We start from the raw sequence: 18,639 nt of genomic DNA, 5'->3' as shown, positions 1-18,639 counted from the left end.
TGACCTTGTTGATTTCACATTCCTTACTTTCCTCCTTGGCTGGGGACCAGTCATGCACATCTCTTCCCAACTCTGCTTTCAGTAACTTCACGTTGATAGCTTGAAACCAGTCATAGCGGGAATATTTACACGGCAAAAATAAGCAAATGCTACAGGTTAGGACTTCCCTCCACCCCTAGGAGAGCCAGGTGCTAACCATCTTTCAGTATAACACTGTGTGCGTTTACATATGTTTACGTTATTATCCAGAATCCCTTCACACCTAACTATTCTCCATCATCCCCTATTGATTTCATTTACCTTCCTATTTTGTACCCAAAGTCAGCTCTCACAATAATATATGTAACACTACCCTTCAATCCCATGCCCTTTGATGCTCTGCTGATTCTACTTTTCTAGTCTCTGTTTATGGGCATCTGGACCGTTCTCTTCCTCTGATTCCTTTCATTCCTCCTGTTACCCATCTCTCACTGACTCCTAATCTGCTCCCCACAGTGGATTCTTAACCATCACCACCTAATGCCTGTATAATAGGCAATATTTTAAATACAATAGACAACTGTCTGTATGTACTTATTTGTTCTTACAGTCCCATTACCTCTTAGAGAGAGAGAGAGAGAGAGAGAGAGAGAGAGAGAGAGGAGAAAGGTCACATGCAGGTCTTTTAATGGCTGGCCCATCGGTCCCTTTAGAATTTTTTAAACTCAGTTTTAATACTAATGAAACCCTTCAGGCAGTGAGTTTCATGTGACACTTGATGATTTTTTCACTCATTTCAAAATGGGACTCGTTACCGTGCATCCCTGCACAACTCTCTCAATGCGTCTCAGCCTCGAAGTGTTTACCAAAACTGATAGAGCTCTTCCCTGAAAGAAGCAAATCATCAGTATTGCCCTTTATAAAATTAAAAATCTACAGCACGGTGCTTACCACAAGAGTAATGGATCTCAACGTTGTTTATACCGCATCCGCGGTTGACACCCAGTGTTCCTCTCTGGAATGTTCACTGCACCTGGGCCTGGGGCCCCAAGGGGGCTGCAGGGAGAAGAAAGGCTACAGGAAGGCAGGAAGGAGGAAGGAAAAAGAACGATTACAAGGGCTTTGCTCGCGGCTCTCTGTGACCGTCCTGCACGTGGCTAAGTGAGAGCCTGCAAACTGAGCGGGGTACATTTGGCCTGTACAGTCCTTTTGGAAATTTGAGAGATTTTACACGAAAATCGAGATTTCTGGCTTTTCCTGAGAAAGCTTCAGTACTGGCCATACTCAGCCTGCATTTCTACATGGGAACACAATTGGCTGGAAAATGAGTAGCAGCTGCCCCTTTAAAACAAGTGTGAGCTCTCCAGCTGGCAGCAGCCCTCGCTCCCACCCACTCGGCCATAATTGTTTTACATCCAGCCAAAATCATTCACTTATGTTGTCAGCTAGGCCTCTGCAGGCGTGTGAGTTTGTGACTTCTAGCCTAAAGGAAGCCCTGGAACTTAGGCACATGTAAAAAATTTCCCAAAGTGTTGGTTTACAGGATATGGTGGAATATCAGAATTTCATTCATCTCGGATGAATCTTTACGCACTTCCATAGCGCCTTATAGACAAAGTAGGTGTTCAGGTAACTAGAATGAAGCGCTCAGTGAATTAGATGGATGGAACATCTGAGCGAGACAGACCCCAGGTGGCCTTGCTGAAGCTCAGGCACATGAGTGCTGCTAGGACAGGAGCCTCAGAATGTCACTCACAACATTTTAGGCTTTGCTCTCTCAGCAGTGGAGGTGAAGTCCCCTCCAGGTGTGTGTATAGGATGTGCAGGCCCTTTGGAGAACACCAGTTAGAACCAGCATGTCAGGGATGCTCCTTTCATTGGACAAATTTATTACTGAGTCAAGATTTCAGTGCTTAATAAAAGAACCAGAGCACTAATTAGTCATTTAATCCACAGTTTACCATTGTGGGCCTGCTTCCTCATTAGAGAAGCAAAGATTTGATGGTGGAATGAACATTCTACATGGTTCCATTTCTGGCTTCCTCCAGAAGAGGGGTTGGTGAACTAGAGTTAATCCCAGCGCTTTCACAGTAAATGTCTTTATAATTAAGCTTGTTACTGACTTTAAAATAGTTTTTTTTTAATTTCTAAATTCCAATTAAAATAATCAACTTTGTCTTTCTGATGTATAAGAAAGTGGGAGGTTATGAGAATTCTATTTTCTAACCCTCTTGACTTGTTCTTTATAAATCCTGGCTTGGGTTGGTTAAGGCTCTGTGATTGCTTGTCTTCCTGATCTGTTACCTCCAGTCTCGACAGTTTGCAGCAAAAATCCTGCACAGAGATTAACGAAAACCTGTGTCATACCGCCTTCAAAGCATCTGCCTGCTCTCAAAAGTCATGCACTAGCTCTCATACTAATTAGAGCAGAACAAAATGGGTGCCTTTCCTTTTCCATAGAAAATTAAAAACCAAGAAACTGTTCCCCCCTGTTTTGATGTAACCTGACACCACTGTGCATGTGAAGCATCTCTCCTACTGAAATGAAGGATAAAGAAAACACCAAGGTGCTAATTGAATTCATATCTCCTCCTCTCCCAGAAGCCAGAAAAACAGAACTAACAAAGCAGTTTCAGTTCTCAGAATCTAAATAACCCAAGTGGACCCCTTCTCAAATTAAAAATCCTTTGAAAACATCTGAAACTGTTGCCAATCAGATTTGATGCTTAATATTGCTGTGTCTAAACTGTTTCAATGGAGGAAATTCCCCAAAAGGAAGCAAGAATATTATTTTATTAAATAATGTGTTTATCACATAACCAATGATATAAAATCTGTGAGAGCTTAATTAAGAGCTGCCAGAAGCACTCATATCAAGTCAGAATAAATGAACAAAGATGAATTTCTTAAATGAAGACACATTTAGATGAGAGCAAAGCTTTTGAATCATTAAGAATATTTACAAGTTTTAGTTGTTAAATTTTTTTTTTTTTTTTGGCGGTATGCGGGCCTCTCACTGTTGTGGCCTCACCCGTTGCGGAGCACAGGCTCCAGACACGCAGGCCTAGCGGCCATGGCTCACGGGCCCAGCCGCTCCGCGGCATGTGGGATCTTCCCGGACCGGGGCACGAACCCGTGTCCCCTGCACCGGCAGGCGGACTCTCAACCACTGTGCCACCAGGGAAGCCCTTAAATTTTTATTTAATAATTTGTAGTACAAAACTATAACGCAAATAAATCTTCAGTAGCAGCTACTACTTGTTAAGTACCTATTTCATATTAGACACTATTCTTGACACTTCATAAGTTTATTCCTTAATGCAAGCCATTATTATTCTGTCTTATATGTGGAGAAACAGAGGCTGAGAGAGGCAAAGTCATTTGAGGTCATCCAATAAGTGACATTACTGGGATTTGCATCCAGGTCTAACTAAGCCTAACACCTATGCTTTACATTATAAAAGCATTTAAGATTATGAATTTGACAATAAGCACAGCTTTGACCACACCCCATAAGTTTAAAAATTCACTGTTCTCGTTATTTTCTAAATTGTTTACGACAGTTTTTGTTTCTTCCTTTTCAGACACATCTCTTGATGTAGTAAAATGTTTTTAAACGTATGGCTAGAAGTTGTTATACTATAAAATTATTCGCTTTTTGTTGTTGTTCATCAAATCTGCCTTAACTATTTCCTTCTACTTCTGAATACTGCCTATCAAAAATCTACTGTCGGGACTTCCCTAGTGGTCCAGTGGGTAAGACTCCACACTCCCAACGCAGGGGGCTCGGGTTCGATCCCTGGTCAGGGAACTAGAACCCGCATGCATGCTGCAACTAAGACCCAGCACAATCAAAATAAATAAATTAATTTAAATAAATTAAAAAAAAAAACTACTCTCCCTAATTAGACATTCTGCCATTTTTGTCTCATTCTGGTCAGGAGAATTAATGGATGGGAATGAATAATTAAGAGATGATGAAAGGATGTGAGGTTTAAAAAGACTAAGCAGTAAGACAACAGTGGTGTTTGTATAGGTAAAGAAATGTGCAAAATAAAATAAAAGGTCTTAGAGGAAGTAGCGTGGCAACATTTTGAGTTCCCAGGTTTCTAGTAGCTCTTAACAGCTATTTATAAAAATACCAATGCATTTATTTATTCGTGTGTTTAACTATGAAAACCAATAAATATCATACTTCTCCAATAAAATACTCAACAAGTCCCATATCAAACCCTCGAGTGAGCATCTGATTAAAAAAAGTTAATAATGTTTACCTCCATGGGCATATATATTTTTTTGCACTTGCCTGCTCACTTTTCTGTCTCTTTACTTCCCCTGTTAGCAACTTTGGGACAGTTACTGTGTTTACTTATCCTAGCAACCCCTGTGCCTAGCACAATGCCTAATACAGAATAGACACATGGTAAATTCTCATTGAATGAATAGAGGTATTGCCTGGAAATCCCTACTGAACACTGACTGGATTGGACCCTAAGAAGTAGTACTGGTCCAGGTCTAGCACAAGTTTTCCAAGCCCTTTTGAATACCAAGTGTTACGCTGCCAGGTCCCCCTCCCTGGAGATGGGTTAATTTCCCTAGCTTTGGTTTGACCTACTTCCAGCTTCCTCCTCTTCTCCATCAATGTCTTAGCAAGCCCGTGTACAAGAATACACGCATTACGATACTAACTGTGCAACTAATCTGAAGACATCCTAGATGAGGGGATGCTCAAGCACTGAGGAGAGTGCAAAGTGAGAAGCATGAAGTAAAAACTGGAAATGTAGACAGGGGACACTCAATTAAAAAGAAAACTTGAACTCAAAATGGATTAAAGACCTAAATGTAAGGCCAGACACTATAAAACTCTTAGAGGAAAACATAGGCAGAACACTCTATGACATAAATCACAGCAAGATCCTTTTTGACCTACCTCCTAGAGAAATGGAAGTAAAAACAAAAATAAACAAATGGGACCTAATGAAACTTAAAAGCTTTTGCAAAGGAAACCATAAACAAGACGAAAAGACAACCCTCAGAATGGGAGAAAATATTTGCAAACGAAGCAACTGACAAAGGATTAATCTCCAAAATTTACAAGCAGCTCATGCAGCTCAATATCAAAAAAACAAACAACCCAGTCCAAAAATGGGCAGAAGACCTAAACAGACATTTCTCCAAAGAAGATATACAGATTGCCAACAAACACATGAAAGGATGCCCAACATCACTAATCATTAGAGAAATACAAATCAAAACTACAATGAGGTATCATCTCACACCAGTCAGAATGGCCATCATCAAAAAATCTACAAACGATAAATGCTGGAGAGGGTGTGGAGAAAAGGGAACCCTCTTGCACTGTTGGGGTGAATGTAAATTGATACAGCCACTATGGAGAACAGTATGGAGGTTCCTTAAAAAATAGAAGTACCATACAACCCAGCAATCCCACTACTGGGCATATACACTGAGAAAACCATAATTCAAAAAGAGTCATGTACCACAATGTTCACTGCAGCTCTATTTGCAATAGCCAGGACATGGACACAACCTAAGTGTCCATCAACAGATAATGGATAAAGAAGGTGTGGCACATGTATGCAATGGACTATTACTCAGCCATGAAAAGAAACGAAATTGAGTTATTTGTAGTGAGGTGGATGGACCTAGAGTCTGTCATACAGAGTGAAGTAAGTCAGAAGGAGAAAAACAAATACGGTATTCTAACACATATATATGGAACCTTAAAAAAAAAAAAGGTTCTGAAGAACCTAGGGGCAGGACAGCAATAAAGATGCAGACGTAGAGAATGGACTTGAGGACATGGGAAGGGGGAAGGGTAAGCTGGGATGAAGTGAGAGAGTGGCATGGACATATATACACTACCAAAAGTAAAACTGATAGCCAGTGGGAAGCAGCCGCATAGCACAGGGAGATCAGCTGGGTGCTTTGTGACCATCTAGAGGGTTGGGAAAGGAAGGGTAGGAGGGAGACACAAGAGGGAGGGGATATGGGGAGATATATATATATATATACATATAGCTGATTCACTTTGTTATACAGCAGAAACTAACACACCATTGTAAAGCAATTATACTCAATAAAGATTTTAAAAAAAGAAAAAAAGAAAGAAAACTTGAAAATTTCTTTTAAATTTGCCAATGAGATTGGAGGTCATCGGCAAATCTTTGCCATATAATTTAGGAGATGAGAAAATGGAGACAGACTTGCTAAAAACCTTTAGTGCCAAGGAAAAGAGAAACAGGATGGTTAGATAGTGGGGAAATCGGGACCGAGGAAGATTTTGTTTGTTTTTGGCTTTTGTTTTAACTGCTTGGAAACAGTGCAATAGACAAAATCTGGAGCAAAGGGAAGATAGAACTCCTCACCCTCAGAACTCACACTGAAAGGAGGTCATAATAATTTAGAAAGTGATCTGAAGTCAGCCATGACATAACCTTCAAAGATTACAGGAAATCAGGAGGAGAAGAAAAGGCCTTAGAGAATGTGACTGTACAGCTAAATGTCATTTTGACAGCTTCTTTCTTGGAGGTACATTTAAGATTATTTGAGTTGTCATTTCTCTAAGAAGACTTAACTTTAATTATACAAATACTGAATATTTTTCAAGACAAAAATGGTAAAGAATTTGCTTTGAAGTCTTTAGCCTTCAAACACTATTATGTGAAATCCTTGTTGGAGAAACAGTGAGGAATATGGAAATAAGTGCAATTCGGCCTCATAAATGAGGAACTGTGAATGTTAATGGTGCAGTTTTACCACAAACCTTTTAAAGGGCCAATGGAGAGCCTTTATTATCTCAAATATCACAGATCTGAGGGCTCCCTAAGGGAAATAGAGATAGATATTGGTAAAATGCCTATAAAGACAGCAAGGCAAAAAATAAGCCAAAAGTTTGAGTTGGCCATTTAAAAAGCCTCCTAACCTTTCAGTTAATTGCCTTTTTGCAGCAAACCAGACATAAGAGTTGAACGCAAAATATGCCGGTTACCCCGAACATGCTCCAAAGTATCTGCTGTAAGGGGATTTAAAGTGCAATTGCTTTGCTCTCAGCTTGAGAGCACCCAACTGGGGCCAAACTGAATTTCAGTGGTGGACTGTGGCTGTGTGTCTCCTGCAGGGGTGGGGGTAGAGGGTGGAGGGGAGTCCAAAGAGGTGCCATCATGTGATGGGCAGCCTGGAATAGTTGAAAGAGCAAGACATCATTTAAATGCCAGCTCTTCCCTTTTGTAGCTGAGTGAACCTGCAGAAGTTACTGAACCTGCCTGACCTTCATTTTCCTCATCTGTAAAATGGTTGCGTTAACATCTAATTTAGACACCTATTGTTAGGATTGGTAGACATAATTCATTCATTCGATAAGCACTTATTGAGTACTGTGTGCCAGGCTCTGTTCTTGGCTCTGGGGCTAGAGCTGTGAACAAAACAGGCTGGCATTTTAGTGTAGGAAGACAGGCAACATAGAAGACAAGTCAATTAAATAGGTGTTAGGTGAGAAGAAGAAAGTAAAAGAGGTGTGGCTGGTTGAATTGTTCACAGGTGGCGTCAACAATATCTCCCATCCTACAGGCTCTGATTACAATGTGACTTTGACCCTTCTCCAATTAAGAGATGGGTTCTTTGTTTCCTCCCCTTGAAACTGGATGGGGTTTTGTGCCTTTTCAACCAATAGAATATGTGGCAGTGATGCCATGTGAATTCCAAGGCTAGAGGCTAGATCATGAGACACTGTAGCTCCCACCTTACTTGCTGGAATGCTCACCTACGAAGCCTCCGCCACCATATAAACAGCTCACTGCCCTGAGGCCACCATGTTGCAAGGTCGCTCAAACTAGCCTAAGTGGAGAGACTGCATGGAGGGGCCCTGAGTCTGTATGAAGAGAGAGAAACAGAGACAGACATATGCAGATGGCCCCAGCTACTTGAACCCTGCTTTGTTCCAGTTCTAGCCACCATTTGACTACAACTATATAAGAGATCCAAAAACCAGAACCTCCCAGCTGAGCCCTTCCAGAATTCCTAACCCTCAGAAACCATGAGAATAAAATGTTTGTTGACATTTTAACCTACTAAATTTTGGGGGAGACTTGTTACATGGCAAAAGATAACTGGAGTGGTGGAGAAAGGAATAGAGTACATTTTCACTTAGGGGTGAGAGAGAAGACTTCACTGAGACATTTGATCCATGAATTGGGAGTTAGGGAACGAACTAAGATATCTGAGGGGAAGTATCCCAGGCAAAGAAAGCACGTGGTGTCTTCAAGGAACACAAAGGAGACCCAAATGTGACTGGAACAAGTAAGGGAGGGAACTAGAAACAGCAGGTGAGGTCAAAGACCAGATAGTCTAGGATCTTGCAGGCCATGGTAAAGACCAGTTTTTACTCTGAGTTGAGAAGCTACTGGATGATTTTGAGCAGAGCAATGACAGGATGTGATTTATATTTTAATAGAAACACTACAGGTGCTCTGCTAAAACTGGTACCTTGATTATTACTTTCATTACAGCATCTCTATAGAAAGCTAAGGTCAGTTTGGTTAGTTTAAGTAATTTATCCTGTCACTAAGCTACTAATAGCAGAGATGGGATGCAAACCCATGTTATCCTTCCAAGTCCTAAGGAATAAGTTTTACAGACACTTAACAGCCTATCATAATTTTAGGGCTGGTCATTGCCATCACCTCAGTTCTTCTTGTGCTGACCCCTTTTGTAGAGGATGTAAAGCACAGTAGTCACAAGCTTGGACTCTGGAGTCAAATGGAGTTCAAATCCTGGCTTTATCTCTTACGAGCTCTGTAATATTGGGTGAGTTATTTAACCTCTCTGTGACTCAATTTCCTCATCTGAAAAATGAGGATAATTGTACCTGCCTCAGAGGGATCTGGCAAGGGGTAATAGACAAGCATCTCAGGCACTTGGCCCAGTAACTGGCTAATAACTGACATAATAACGGTGTCACGCTGATCATAAGCACAGGCATCCAGTGACTCCTCGAATTCTGCCTTCTTCTAACTCCACTTTCAAAAAAGTACCATCCTACCTTCAACCCCCTCTCCCCGCCCCCTCCAGCTACATTCTCCTTCCTTTGGGGCTCAACAGCACCTTTCCTCGTGCTCTGCTAGTTAGAGCTTCTAATCTTATACTCTATGTCCTGAGATTTTCCCTCTCTGTGTTTCTAACTCCTCTCTATGACCACTTTGTCAGTATCTCCTTAGGAGACCTCAGGGGACCTAGCTTCCCACCACCCCTTCCAGACTCTCCTCCCACCTCTGTTTTGCAATAATGGCTGCTCTTAGGTAGCCCTCATTGTTTGCACATTCCACCCATTCTCCATTCTCTTCTACCTCTGGAACACTTTCTCAGCTTCCTGGATGATTCTAGAACACGGCTCATGGTCTTTTTCTCTGCTGTTATTCTGGAAGACTTTCCAACATCCCTGCTAATCGTGTTCCCCACACGCTGGGCTCACAGCTCGTCAAACTCTTATTTTTCAGCACCTTTGTCTTGGCCTCCTCTCAGTCACATCACAGGCATGACTGTGGCATTGTTCTTGTGATTTCTCACAGTTGCTTCACCTCTGTGACTTTGTTAGTCGCTTGGGCTGCTATAACAGGATGCCATAGGCTTATAAACAACAGAAATTTATTTCTCACAGTTCTGGAAGCTCAGAAGTCTAAGATCAAAGTGCCTGCAGATTTGGTGTCTGATGAGAGCCCATTCCCTGGTTCATAGACGACTAAGACCTCACAGTCCTCATGTGGCAGAAGGGGTGAAGGAACACTCTGGGGTCTCTCTTACACAGGCCCAGATCCATTCATGACGGCTGTGCCCTCATGACCTAATCATCTCCCAAAGGCCCAACCTCCAAATGCCATCACACTGAGGATTAGGTTTACTGGGGCGATGCACTCAGTCTGTAGCACTGAGCAATGGGGTGGAGGAAAGAGCACCGGGCTAAGAACCCAAAAGTGCTGCTAATGGACTGGGTGACTGGAGCAAGCCATTCTCTTTTTCTGAGTCTTAGTTTTCTTCACTGGGGAGACAGGAGCTCGGACATTAATCTGGGAGCTTTAGTCCTAGCTTATCTGTGTGACCTTGAGCAAACCATCTAAGCTTTCTGGGCTTTATTTGTTTAACTGTAAATTGAGGTGGCTGGAGGAGAACGGCCTTTGATGGTTCCTATAAGCATGAAAACTTTATGTTCTCTAAGATTGAAATTCTACTTTTTAAAATTTTTTTTGTGGTATGCGGGCCTCTCACTGTTGCGGCCTCTCCCGTTGCGGAGCACAGGCTCCAGACGCGCAGGCCCAGCGGCCATGGCTCACGGGCCCAGCCGCTCCACGGCATGTGGGATCTTCCCGGACCGGGGCACGAACCTGTGTCCCCTGCATCGGCAGGCAGACTCTCAACCGCTGCGCCATCAGGGAAGCCCTGAAATTCTATTTTTGATGATCCCCTCTCTTCCTTCCTGGTCTTCCACTTCCTCACTTGGTCTGGAGCCATTTTTGTTCTCACTGTGGTCCAGTCTTCACCTTGGCCTTTGTACCCTCCCAATCCCCTCCCTGGCCCACCTGCAGTTTCCCAGGTATCCGTCCCCTCTCCCTCTCTGCTTTTGCTCTATGACCTCAGTGTAGAAAACCCTCACTCACTTCTCCTCCAACACAGCTCTGAGTCCTCCTTTACAACCTGGCTCAGGGTCACCTCCCTGGAAGCCTCTATGGACACCCTTGTCCCACACCTTCTGTCCATCTCCGTAGCTCCCACTGTTCATCTCTAGCAGAGCCCTTACGCCATGAGATCATCTATTCGACTCTGAGGCCTAGAATGGTATCAGTCATTTTCACACCCCCAGCTCCCGGAACAGGGCATGGCACACGAGAGTTGGTAAACTGCTACTCGGTGAGTGAAGAGGTCCCAGCGCAACAACAAGGGTGTACGTGCCTTTGGACATGGGCTGTGGGGTGTGCCTACCGAAGAAAGACCAAAATTAGAATCTCTATCCCCTCATTTTAAAAGGCATATACTTTCAGTGGGACATCTCTTTAGAGCACATAATCAGGACATCATGCTCTGTATCCCCAGTGTTGAATTCACCTTCCCTCCCAGGTCAGCCACTTTTGTGTTCCCTATTTTTAAAGAAGCTCTGCCTCCTAAAGGCTCAAACCTTGGAACCATCTTTGACTTCTGCCAATGCCCTTGTCTCATTGTGTACTTCCTCTTTCCTGAACTTTCTTACTGGTCTCCTAATGCGCCCCCTTGATTCTCCTCTTTCATACTTGAATATACCCTACAGATTAATCGTCCAAAACTTCAATCCCAATCATGTCATTCTCCTCTTTAAAAAAGTCTTCACTTCCTGCTAAATAAGATCTAAACTCCTCTGGCTCTCATTCAAGCCTTTTATGATCTCATGCTAACCTCACTTTCCTAGATCAATGATCCATCAATGGAAGCAAAAAATACTGTCTTCGAAGTTGAGGGTCTTCAGCTGGGTTTTGGAAAAGATGGACGGAATTTAGCATGGTCTGGTGTTCAGAGCTATGAAGATGTGAGGATTCTTAATCACAGTTCTGTCACTTACCATTTGACTGACCTGGACAGCCACTTCACTTCTCTGAATCTTAATTTTCTTAATTAAAACAAGAGTTCTGACAATTTCCCTAGATTCTATTGGGGCAGAAAAGCAGAGGAAAGCTTCCATCTGGTATGTATTCATGTAGCTAATTTCTTTGACCAACCAAGTCTGATATGATACATAGGGGGGTAAAATTTACTTTGATTTTTTTCTCCCAAGAGAAATTCACTGGACAGGCAGTAACAGAAAGTCTCCTTGGAGAGGACCTTCTTTGTCTTAATACTGAGTTTCCTGGGTGGTTCTGAGGCTTACGGAAGTGCAGGCAAGCAGGGACCTATTATCCTAGGTGAAGCTTACATAACATGGTATTTTGTTTCTTGGTATAAGAGTTGCTTTCAGCTATGAAGAACTTTGGGAAGGGGAGGTGTATGTATTTGCAAAATAGCACAGGGGCTGTTATGGGTTGAATTGTGTCTCCCCAAAAGATATGCTGAAGTCCTAACTCCAGTACCTCAGAATGTGACCTTATTTGGAAATAGGGTCATTGCAGATGGAATTAGTTAAAATGAAGTCAAAGGTAAGGCGGGGCCCTTAATCCAAAATAACTGTTGTTCTTATAAGAAGTTTAGGAGAGACACAGAGACACAGGAGGGGAGAACAGCAAGAAATTCCAAGGATTGCCAGCAAACTGCCAGGCGCCAGGAAGGATTCTCCTCTACGTGTCTCAGAGGGAGCATGGCCCTGCCGACAACTTGACTTTAGACTTCTAGCCTCCACAACCGTGAGAGAATAAATGTCAGTTGTTTTAAGCCACCCAGTGGTACTTTGTTATGGCAGCCCTAGGACACTACTAATACGGGGGCATTCTGGAAGTAAAGGCACTCCACTCCTGTGCCCCAAGAGTCTAAATAATCCCTGTGGCTGTTAAAAGTAAAAATACCCCCGAAATAAAATACCTTGAAGAAAGGCTGTCAAGAATGGTGATCCAGGGGCTTCCTTGGTGGCACAGTGGTTGGGAGTCCGCCTGCCGATGCAGGGGACGCGGGTTCGTGTCCCGGTCCGGGAAGATCCCACATGCCGCGGAGCGGCTGGGCCCGTGAGCCATGGCCGCTGAGCCTGCGCATCCGGAGGCTGCGCGTCCGGAGCCTGTGCTCCGCAACGGGAGAGGCCACAACAGTGAGAGGCCTGCGTACCGCAAAAAAAAAAAATAGAATGGTGATCCAGCTCTTCCACAGCTCTGGAGGTGGGCTGGTTCTAGTACAGCATGTGGTCCAGGCTGGAGGCGCCCCCAGATTCAGCCACTTCAGCATGGTGGGAGTTCTCTGGTGGAATAGGGCTGACCATCTGCAGAGGAACTGAAAAGGACTGTTATCAGGACTAATAACCAGCTGGTAGTCTCTACTGCTCTAGCAGCTGTGTATAGTTGATTACTCAGTACCTGCTGTAACTTACAAGTTAAACATGGAACACGACTGCAGCCTGAACAGGAAGCTGGCCTGGCCAGTGCACCATTACCTAGTGGACAAGGGTCCAAAGATCTACATAGGACCAGTTTTCCAAAGTGATATTTTGCAGATGACAATAGCTACAGTTCTTTTTTTCTCTGATATTAAGAAAGAAGACTGACCCCTTACAGACCAAGTAAGTTCCTGGACTGAGAAAAGGAAATTTTCAAGAAGATATTGGGCTTCCTGCTGATGAAGGAAAGTGGAAATTCAAGTAATTAATCAGTAAAATAAAAGAAATTTTATCCTTTATCCCAAGTTGAAAATGTAGGTCATAACGGCAAACATAGAACACAGTGAACAACAAAGCTATCCACATGCTTGGCTGTGAAGGATAAAGTGTTCCAGGAATAATAGATGAAAAAGTCTATTATTGGAAGGTTCAAAAGAGATTTTCTGAAACCTGTAGTCCAGTTTGTTGAACCAAATCTCTGAATGGACTTCAAATAAAATCTCTTTGCTACACAAGTGAAGCTATTACTCAAAATCAACCAAGAGCAACAGAGCTACATTGCAGCAACAATGAAAATTGGTCAACTGTTTCCATGCAGAACTGAATTCAGAAAAAATTTTCATTTTCTCAGCAACAGCTTGTCATCAGCTATAAGTTCTGCTTGGAAAAAGCCAAGGGATGCTCACCGTCCAACAATACATGGATATAACATGGATGCAATAGCCACTCCCCCATGGGCAAAAAAATAAGCCAGCAAAAAGTGATGAAAGACATCATTTGCATCCCGAGTACTCAAGATCAGCATGGCGGCGCTTAGCCATTTATGCCACCCGCTTCAGCGGGGTCTTGGTGGGACCTGCTGAGAGTACAGTGCTGCGGACTCTCTGTGTTAAAGTGGGAACCGTGTGTGTACATGATGATATACAGTAAGTGCTCAAAGAGCACTGGCTGCTGATGTTATTGAATGTATAAAGGAGGCTTTAAAGGGGCTGTTGTAATCCTCAGGATGGTGAGAAACAAACATGATTTTCCTATGCACAAGAAAAGATCAGAACTTTGGGGAGAGAGACAAAAGGTGAAGAGTCACAAGCTGGGAATCCAAATTCTATAACCCACACCTGGAGGTTTATGCTTCATTTCTATGCCATGTGTCCTTGTTTAAGTCACTGATAATTTGAGCTTCCCTATCTATCTAATGAACATAGCAGCCCTTCTTATCTCCAGGGATACTGAAAACTTTAATAATTTAATGTCTCCTATGTGAATTCATCAAAACTAAGGTGAAAAAAAAGTGAACTAAATACGAAGTGAAGAAAGATTATTGCTTACCCAATTTACCTTCATGGATGCTCCTGAATAAGAAAATATGGTTTTTCTACATATTATTCTTACTTACCCCTCGTTTTCATGGTTTCTCATTTTCTTTTCTCTTGCTCTCCTTTACATGAATACACACAAAAGACTGACTTTACAAATTTTTTTTTTTTCTTTTTGACAGGATCTTTCATGGCAAGACCATAGGGAAACAGATTTGTTCATTCGACAAATGTCTATCCCTTGCTTTTGACAGATGAGGTACTATGTTAGCTACTATGGAAGATAGAAAGTTATTTAGAACATCACTTTTGCCTTCAAGGAGCCTAAAACGCTTTGAGATCATCTAAGGGCATATAAGGAATGAACTTACAAATAACAAAATCAAGTTAAGTATTGTAATAAGTGCCAAAAATATTTGTGAAACCAAGTTCATAGACGTTCAGAAAAAGGAACACTCTTCTTGGAATTTGAGCTGTCATTTAAAAGTTAGGGTATGGGGCTTCCCTGGTGGCGCAGTGGTAGAGAGTCCGCCTGCTGATGCAGGGGACACGGGTTCGTGCCCCGGTCCGGAGAGATCCCACATGCTGCGGAGCGGCTGGGCCCGTGAGCCATGGCCACTGAGCCTGCGCATCCGGAGCCTGTGCTCCGCAACGGGAGAGGCCACAACAGTGAGAGGCCCGCGTACCACAAAAATAAATAAATTAATTAATTAATTTAAAAAATAAAAAATAAAAGTTAGGGTATGGAATTCAACACGGTTAGATGAGCACAGGACATCCCAGGAAAAGGTGATGGTGGAGCGAAGGCTTGAAGGGGTGGTGGATTACTTGATTTCCATAGGTGACAACCAGTAGTCTCATTTGGTTAAAAAGTGGATTGTCTGTCTGGAAAGTCATTTAGAGTTTGATTGAAGACGGCATTAAGTATTAGGCTAAGGCTAAAACAGTAGTGTTGAAAACATTTTTTTAGCTTTTAAAGACAATTATTAAATGGGAGCAGACAGAGCTGCTGTAGCTGAAGTGCTTCCTCCCATTAATCTCACATACTTTGGTACCTTTAAGGAGCTCCACGGAACCCTTAGGACTCTGCAGAGGGCTTCTGTATTTTGCAGTAGGCAAAGGGCAGCCGTTGCATGTTTCTAAGCATGGAGATGATAATCAGAATAGAATATTCTGAATATACACCTGGCAGTACTTTTGAATTGATTGGCAGGGGACCAACTAGAGACAGGAAAACAAAACAAAAATGTTTGGTGTATAGTAAGCACTCAATAAATATTTGCTGAATGAATGAATGAATGAATGAATTATAATAGCAGGAAAGGAAGTATAGAAAGATTTTATCAAGGAAAAATTGATAGCAGTTGCTGATTAATTATGGGAGATAAGAGGAAAGCTGTGAAAAAATTCAAGGTTTCAAGTCTGGGCTCCTGGGAGAAGTGTGGTATCACCAAGAGGAAACAGGAAAAGCTGAAGCAGAACTGATTTGGTGGGAAAGACTATCTGTTAGATATTCAGCAGGTTAAATATATTAGAGAGATATTCAATTGGAAATGTCTACAGACTTTTGTAAATGGGAAACTGGGGCTTTAGAGAAAGACCGGAGTTATTGACATAGATATAACAATGTCATAAACACGTGTGTGGACAGGATGGCCTGGGGAAGACAAAGAGGTGAGGCCAATCCTGGGAAACAATGACATCGAGGACACGAGAGGGGAAGGGAAGCTGAAAAGATAACGGCATGGTTGGAAAGGGAAAAGAAAACCTCATCACTTCATGTTCTGAAAACCAAATGAGAGACGCTCTAAAGGAGGAAATAAACACCACAGTCAGATACTCTAAGAGCATAAGAAGGAAGAGAAGCAAGACAGGGTGACTAGATTTGGAGCTTATGAGTCACCCTCAGGGAGAAGTTTCAAGCAGTGAAGGAGGAGGCCTGACTATCCTGGATTAAGGAATAAAAAGATGGAAACGAAACAGAAATAATGATACAGGCCAGACTTTCAAGAATTCCAGCAATGAATGGAACAAGGGAATCAGACAGTAACTGGATAGTAAGAAACTTTTTCTTTGCTTTTTAAAGCTTGGGGAATCCTGAGTGTGTTTATAAGCAAATTGGCAAAAGGGAAAGAGTTGATGGAGGGGAAGCTGATGGCGAAAAAATAATTACAGTCATGTTAAATTTTCTGAGTGATTAAAACCATACTTTTCAGAGTTGGAGATATAGTCAGTGAAAATAGAATGGATGAAATGTGAACATAAGTCTTGTAATTGAACAATTATTGCATATAAGCCTGCATTTTAAGAAATCCCAGGAAAGATACTTTACCTGGAAAAATGCTCTTGCATACCCAGTCAGTCATCTGGCAGGAGACGAAGCAACAGATTTTTCGGTTGGCACAGAAAACAGAGATGTTCACCACCTTGAAACACTGTTATGAGCCATCATAACATTAGGCTCTTTGTACAGCGCTTGAAAATATGGAGCTGTGATGCTTCAAAGGAACTAAGCTAACATCCTCATTTTCTGCCTAAGGCAGAGTAAAACTCAGCCCTAGCCAAGAGGAGCCTAAGGGGCCATGAAAATCAAACGTCACGTGGATTCCTGGAAGAAAAAAAGGACATTAGGTAAAAAGTAAGGAAATCTGAATGAAGGATGGACCTGAGTTAATAATAATGTATTAGTATTGGTTCATCAATCGTAACAAATGTACCATACTAATGTAAAATGGTAATAATCATGGACTCTGGGTGTGGGGTATATGGGAACTCTGTACTGCTTTCTCAATTTTTCTGTAATCCAAAGCTGTTCTAAAAAATAAAGTCTACAAGGAAAAATAAAAACAAAAGCTCAGTCTGAACCTCAGGGCCTAGAAACCACACCTTAACTCTGGCCATTTTTATTCTGTAAGACATTAGAGCACAAATGCGTGGGCCACCTGGAAAATATCAGTGAGGTTGGTATACACAAACACACACTAGCAGGGTGTGTTCAACCACACACTATTTCTCTGCCTTGAGATTTTTTTTTTTTTTTTAATTAAAGTGAGATCTGATCACACCTTCTGTTTTGGCTACTGGAAAACACAGAGGCAGATTTGGGGCCCACTTCTGCCAACGTTGATATTCACTTCATGAAGCGGCTGAGAACATGGATCAGAGTCAATTTCAGGTTCAAATTCTACCTCCACCACGTGTCAGCTATGAAACTGGGCCAGTTGCTCAGTCTCTTTGGGTCTGTTCCTCATCTGTAAAATGGGGATGATAATGTCTGCCTCAGAGGGCTGCTGTGTGGATGAAATGAGTTAATGTATGTCAAGTGATTAGAAGAGTTACATCATAAGAGCTCAGCTATCAATTTGTGGTACTTCTGCGTGTTAGTCTTACCTTTTGCTTTCATTCAAAAGCAAGTTCATTTCCCAGCCCTCATGGTGCCTGTGCCCTAATGTCCTCATGTATTACTCTTCATTCCTTTTTTCCGTCCTTTTGGGTATATTTCATTATGCCATTTTGAGTCTTTAACCACGTTAATTTTCCCTCAGGTAATTGAGGGTTGATTGGGGAACTATTGATATTCTTCTTACTAGCAATTTTTAAAAATAATTTTAAAAATTGTAAAATACACATAACATAAAATATACTATCTTGATGGGTTTTAAGTGTACAGTTCAATGGTATTAAGTACATTCATATGTTGTGCAATCATTACCACCATCCATCTTCAGAACTTTTTTCATCTTGTAAAACTGAAACTCTGTACCCATTAAATAATAATTTCCCCTTTTCCCCTCCCTGCAGCCCCGGGTGACCACCATTCTACTTTCTGTCTCTGTTATGATTTCAACTACTCCAAGTCCCTCAAATAAGTGGAATCATATGGTACTTGTATTTTGTGACTGGCTTATTTCACTTAGCATAATGTCCTCAAGGCTCATCCATGTGGTAGCATATATCAGAATTTCCTTACTTTTTATTTCCTGAAAAATGTTCCATTGTACGTATAACCACATTTTCCTTATCTATTCATCTGTCGACACTTGGATTGCTTCCACGTTTTAGCTATGATTGTGAATCATGCTGTTATGAACATGGGTATACAGATATCTCTTCAAGACTCTGTTTTCAATTCTTTTGAGTATATACCTAGATGTGGCATTGCTGGATCATATGGTAGCTCTAGTTTCAATTTTTTGAGGAATCACCACACTTTTCCACAGCAGCTGTACTATTTTACATTTTACATTCCCATCCAACAGTGCACAAGGGATCCAATTTCTCCATATCCTG

The 18,639-nt window shown here is 42.0% G+C and overlaps 1 protein-coding gene across 1 annotated transcript in view; it reads right to left on the bottom strand.

Moving 5' to 3' along the window:
• Positions 1–2,957: 2,957 nt before the first annotated feature.
• The window catches only part of TRUB1 (TruB pseudouridine synthase family member 1), a 68,634-nt gene continuing 52,952 nt past the window's right edge, over positions 2,958–18,639 (bottom strand). Inside the window, exon 9 of the mRNA XM_022568677.2 lies at positions 2,958–16,957. Coding sequence (XP_022424385.1) covers positions 16,956–16,957 — 2 coding nt within the window. The 3' untranslated portion in view covers positions 2,958–16,955. The remainder of the gene's footprint in view (positions 16,958–18,639) is intronic.

The sequence above is a fragment of the Delphinapterus leucas genome, chromosome 16 (genome assembly GCF_059928025.1).
Source record: "Delphinapterus leucas isolate spDelLeu-1000000601 "Yukka" chromosome 16, BTC_Dleu_Yukka2, whole genome shotgun sequence".
In the NCBI taxonomy this organism is placed as follows: Eukaryota; Metazoa; Chordata; class Mammalia; order Artiodactyla; family Monodontidae; genus Delphinapterus; species Delphinapterus leucas.
Note: the sequence above shows the minus strand (reverse complement) of the source record. Positions and strands in the feature narration are given on the sequence as shown.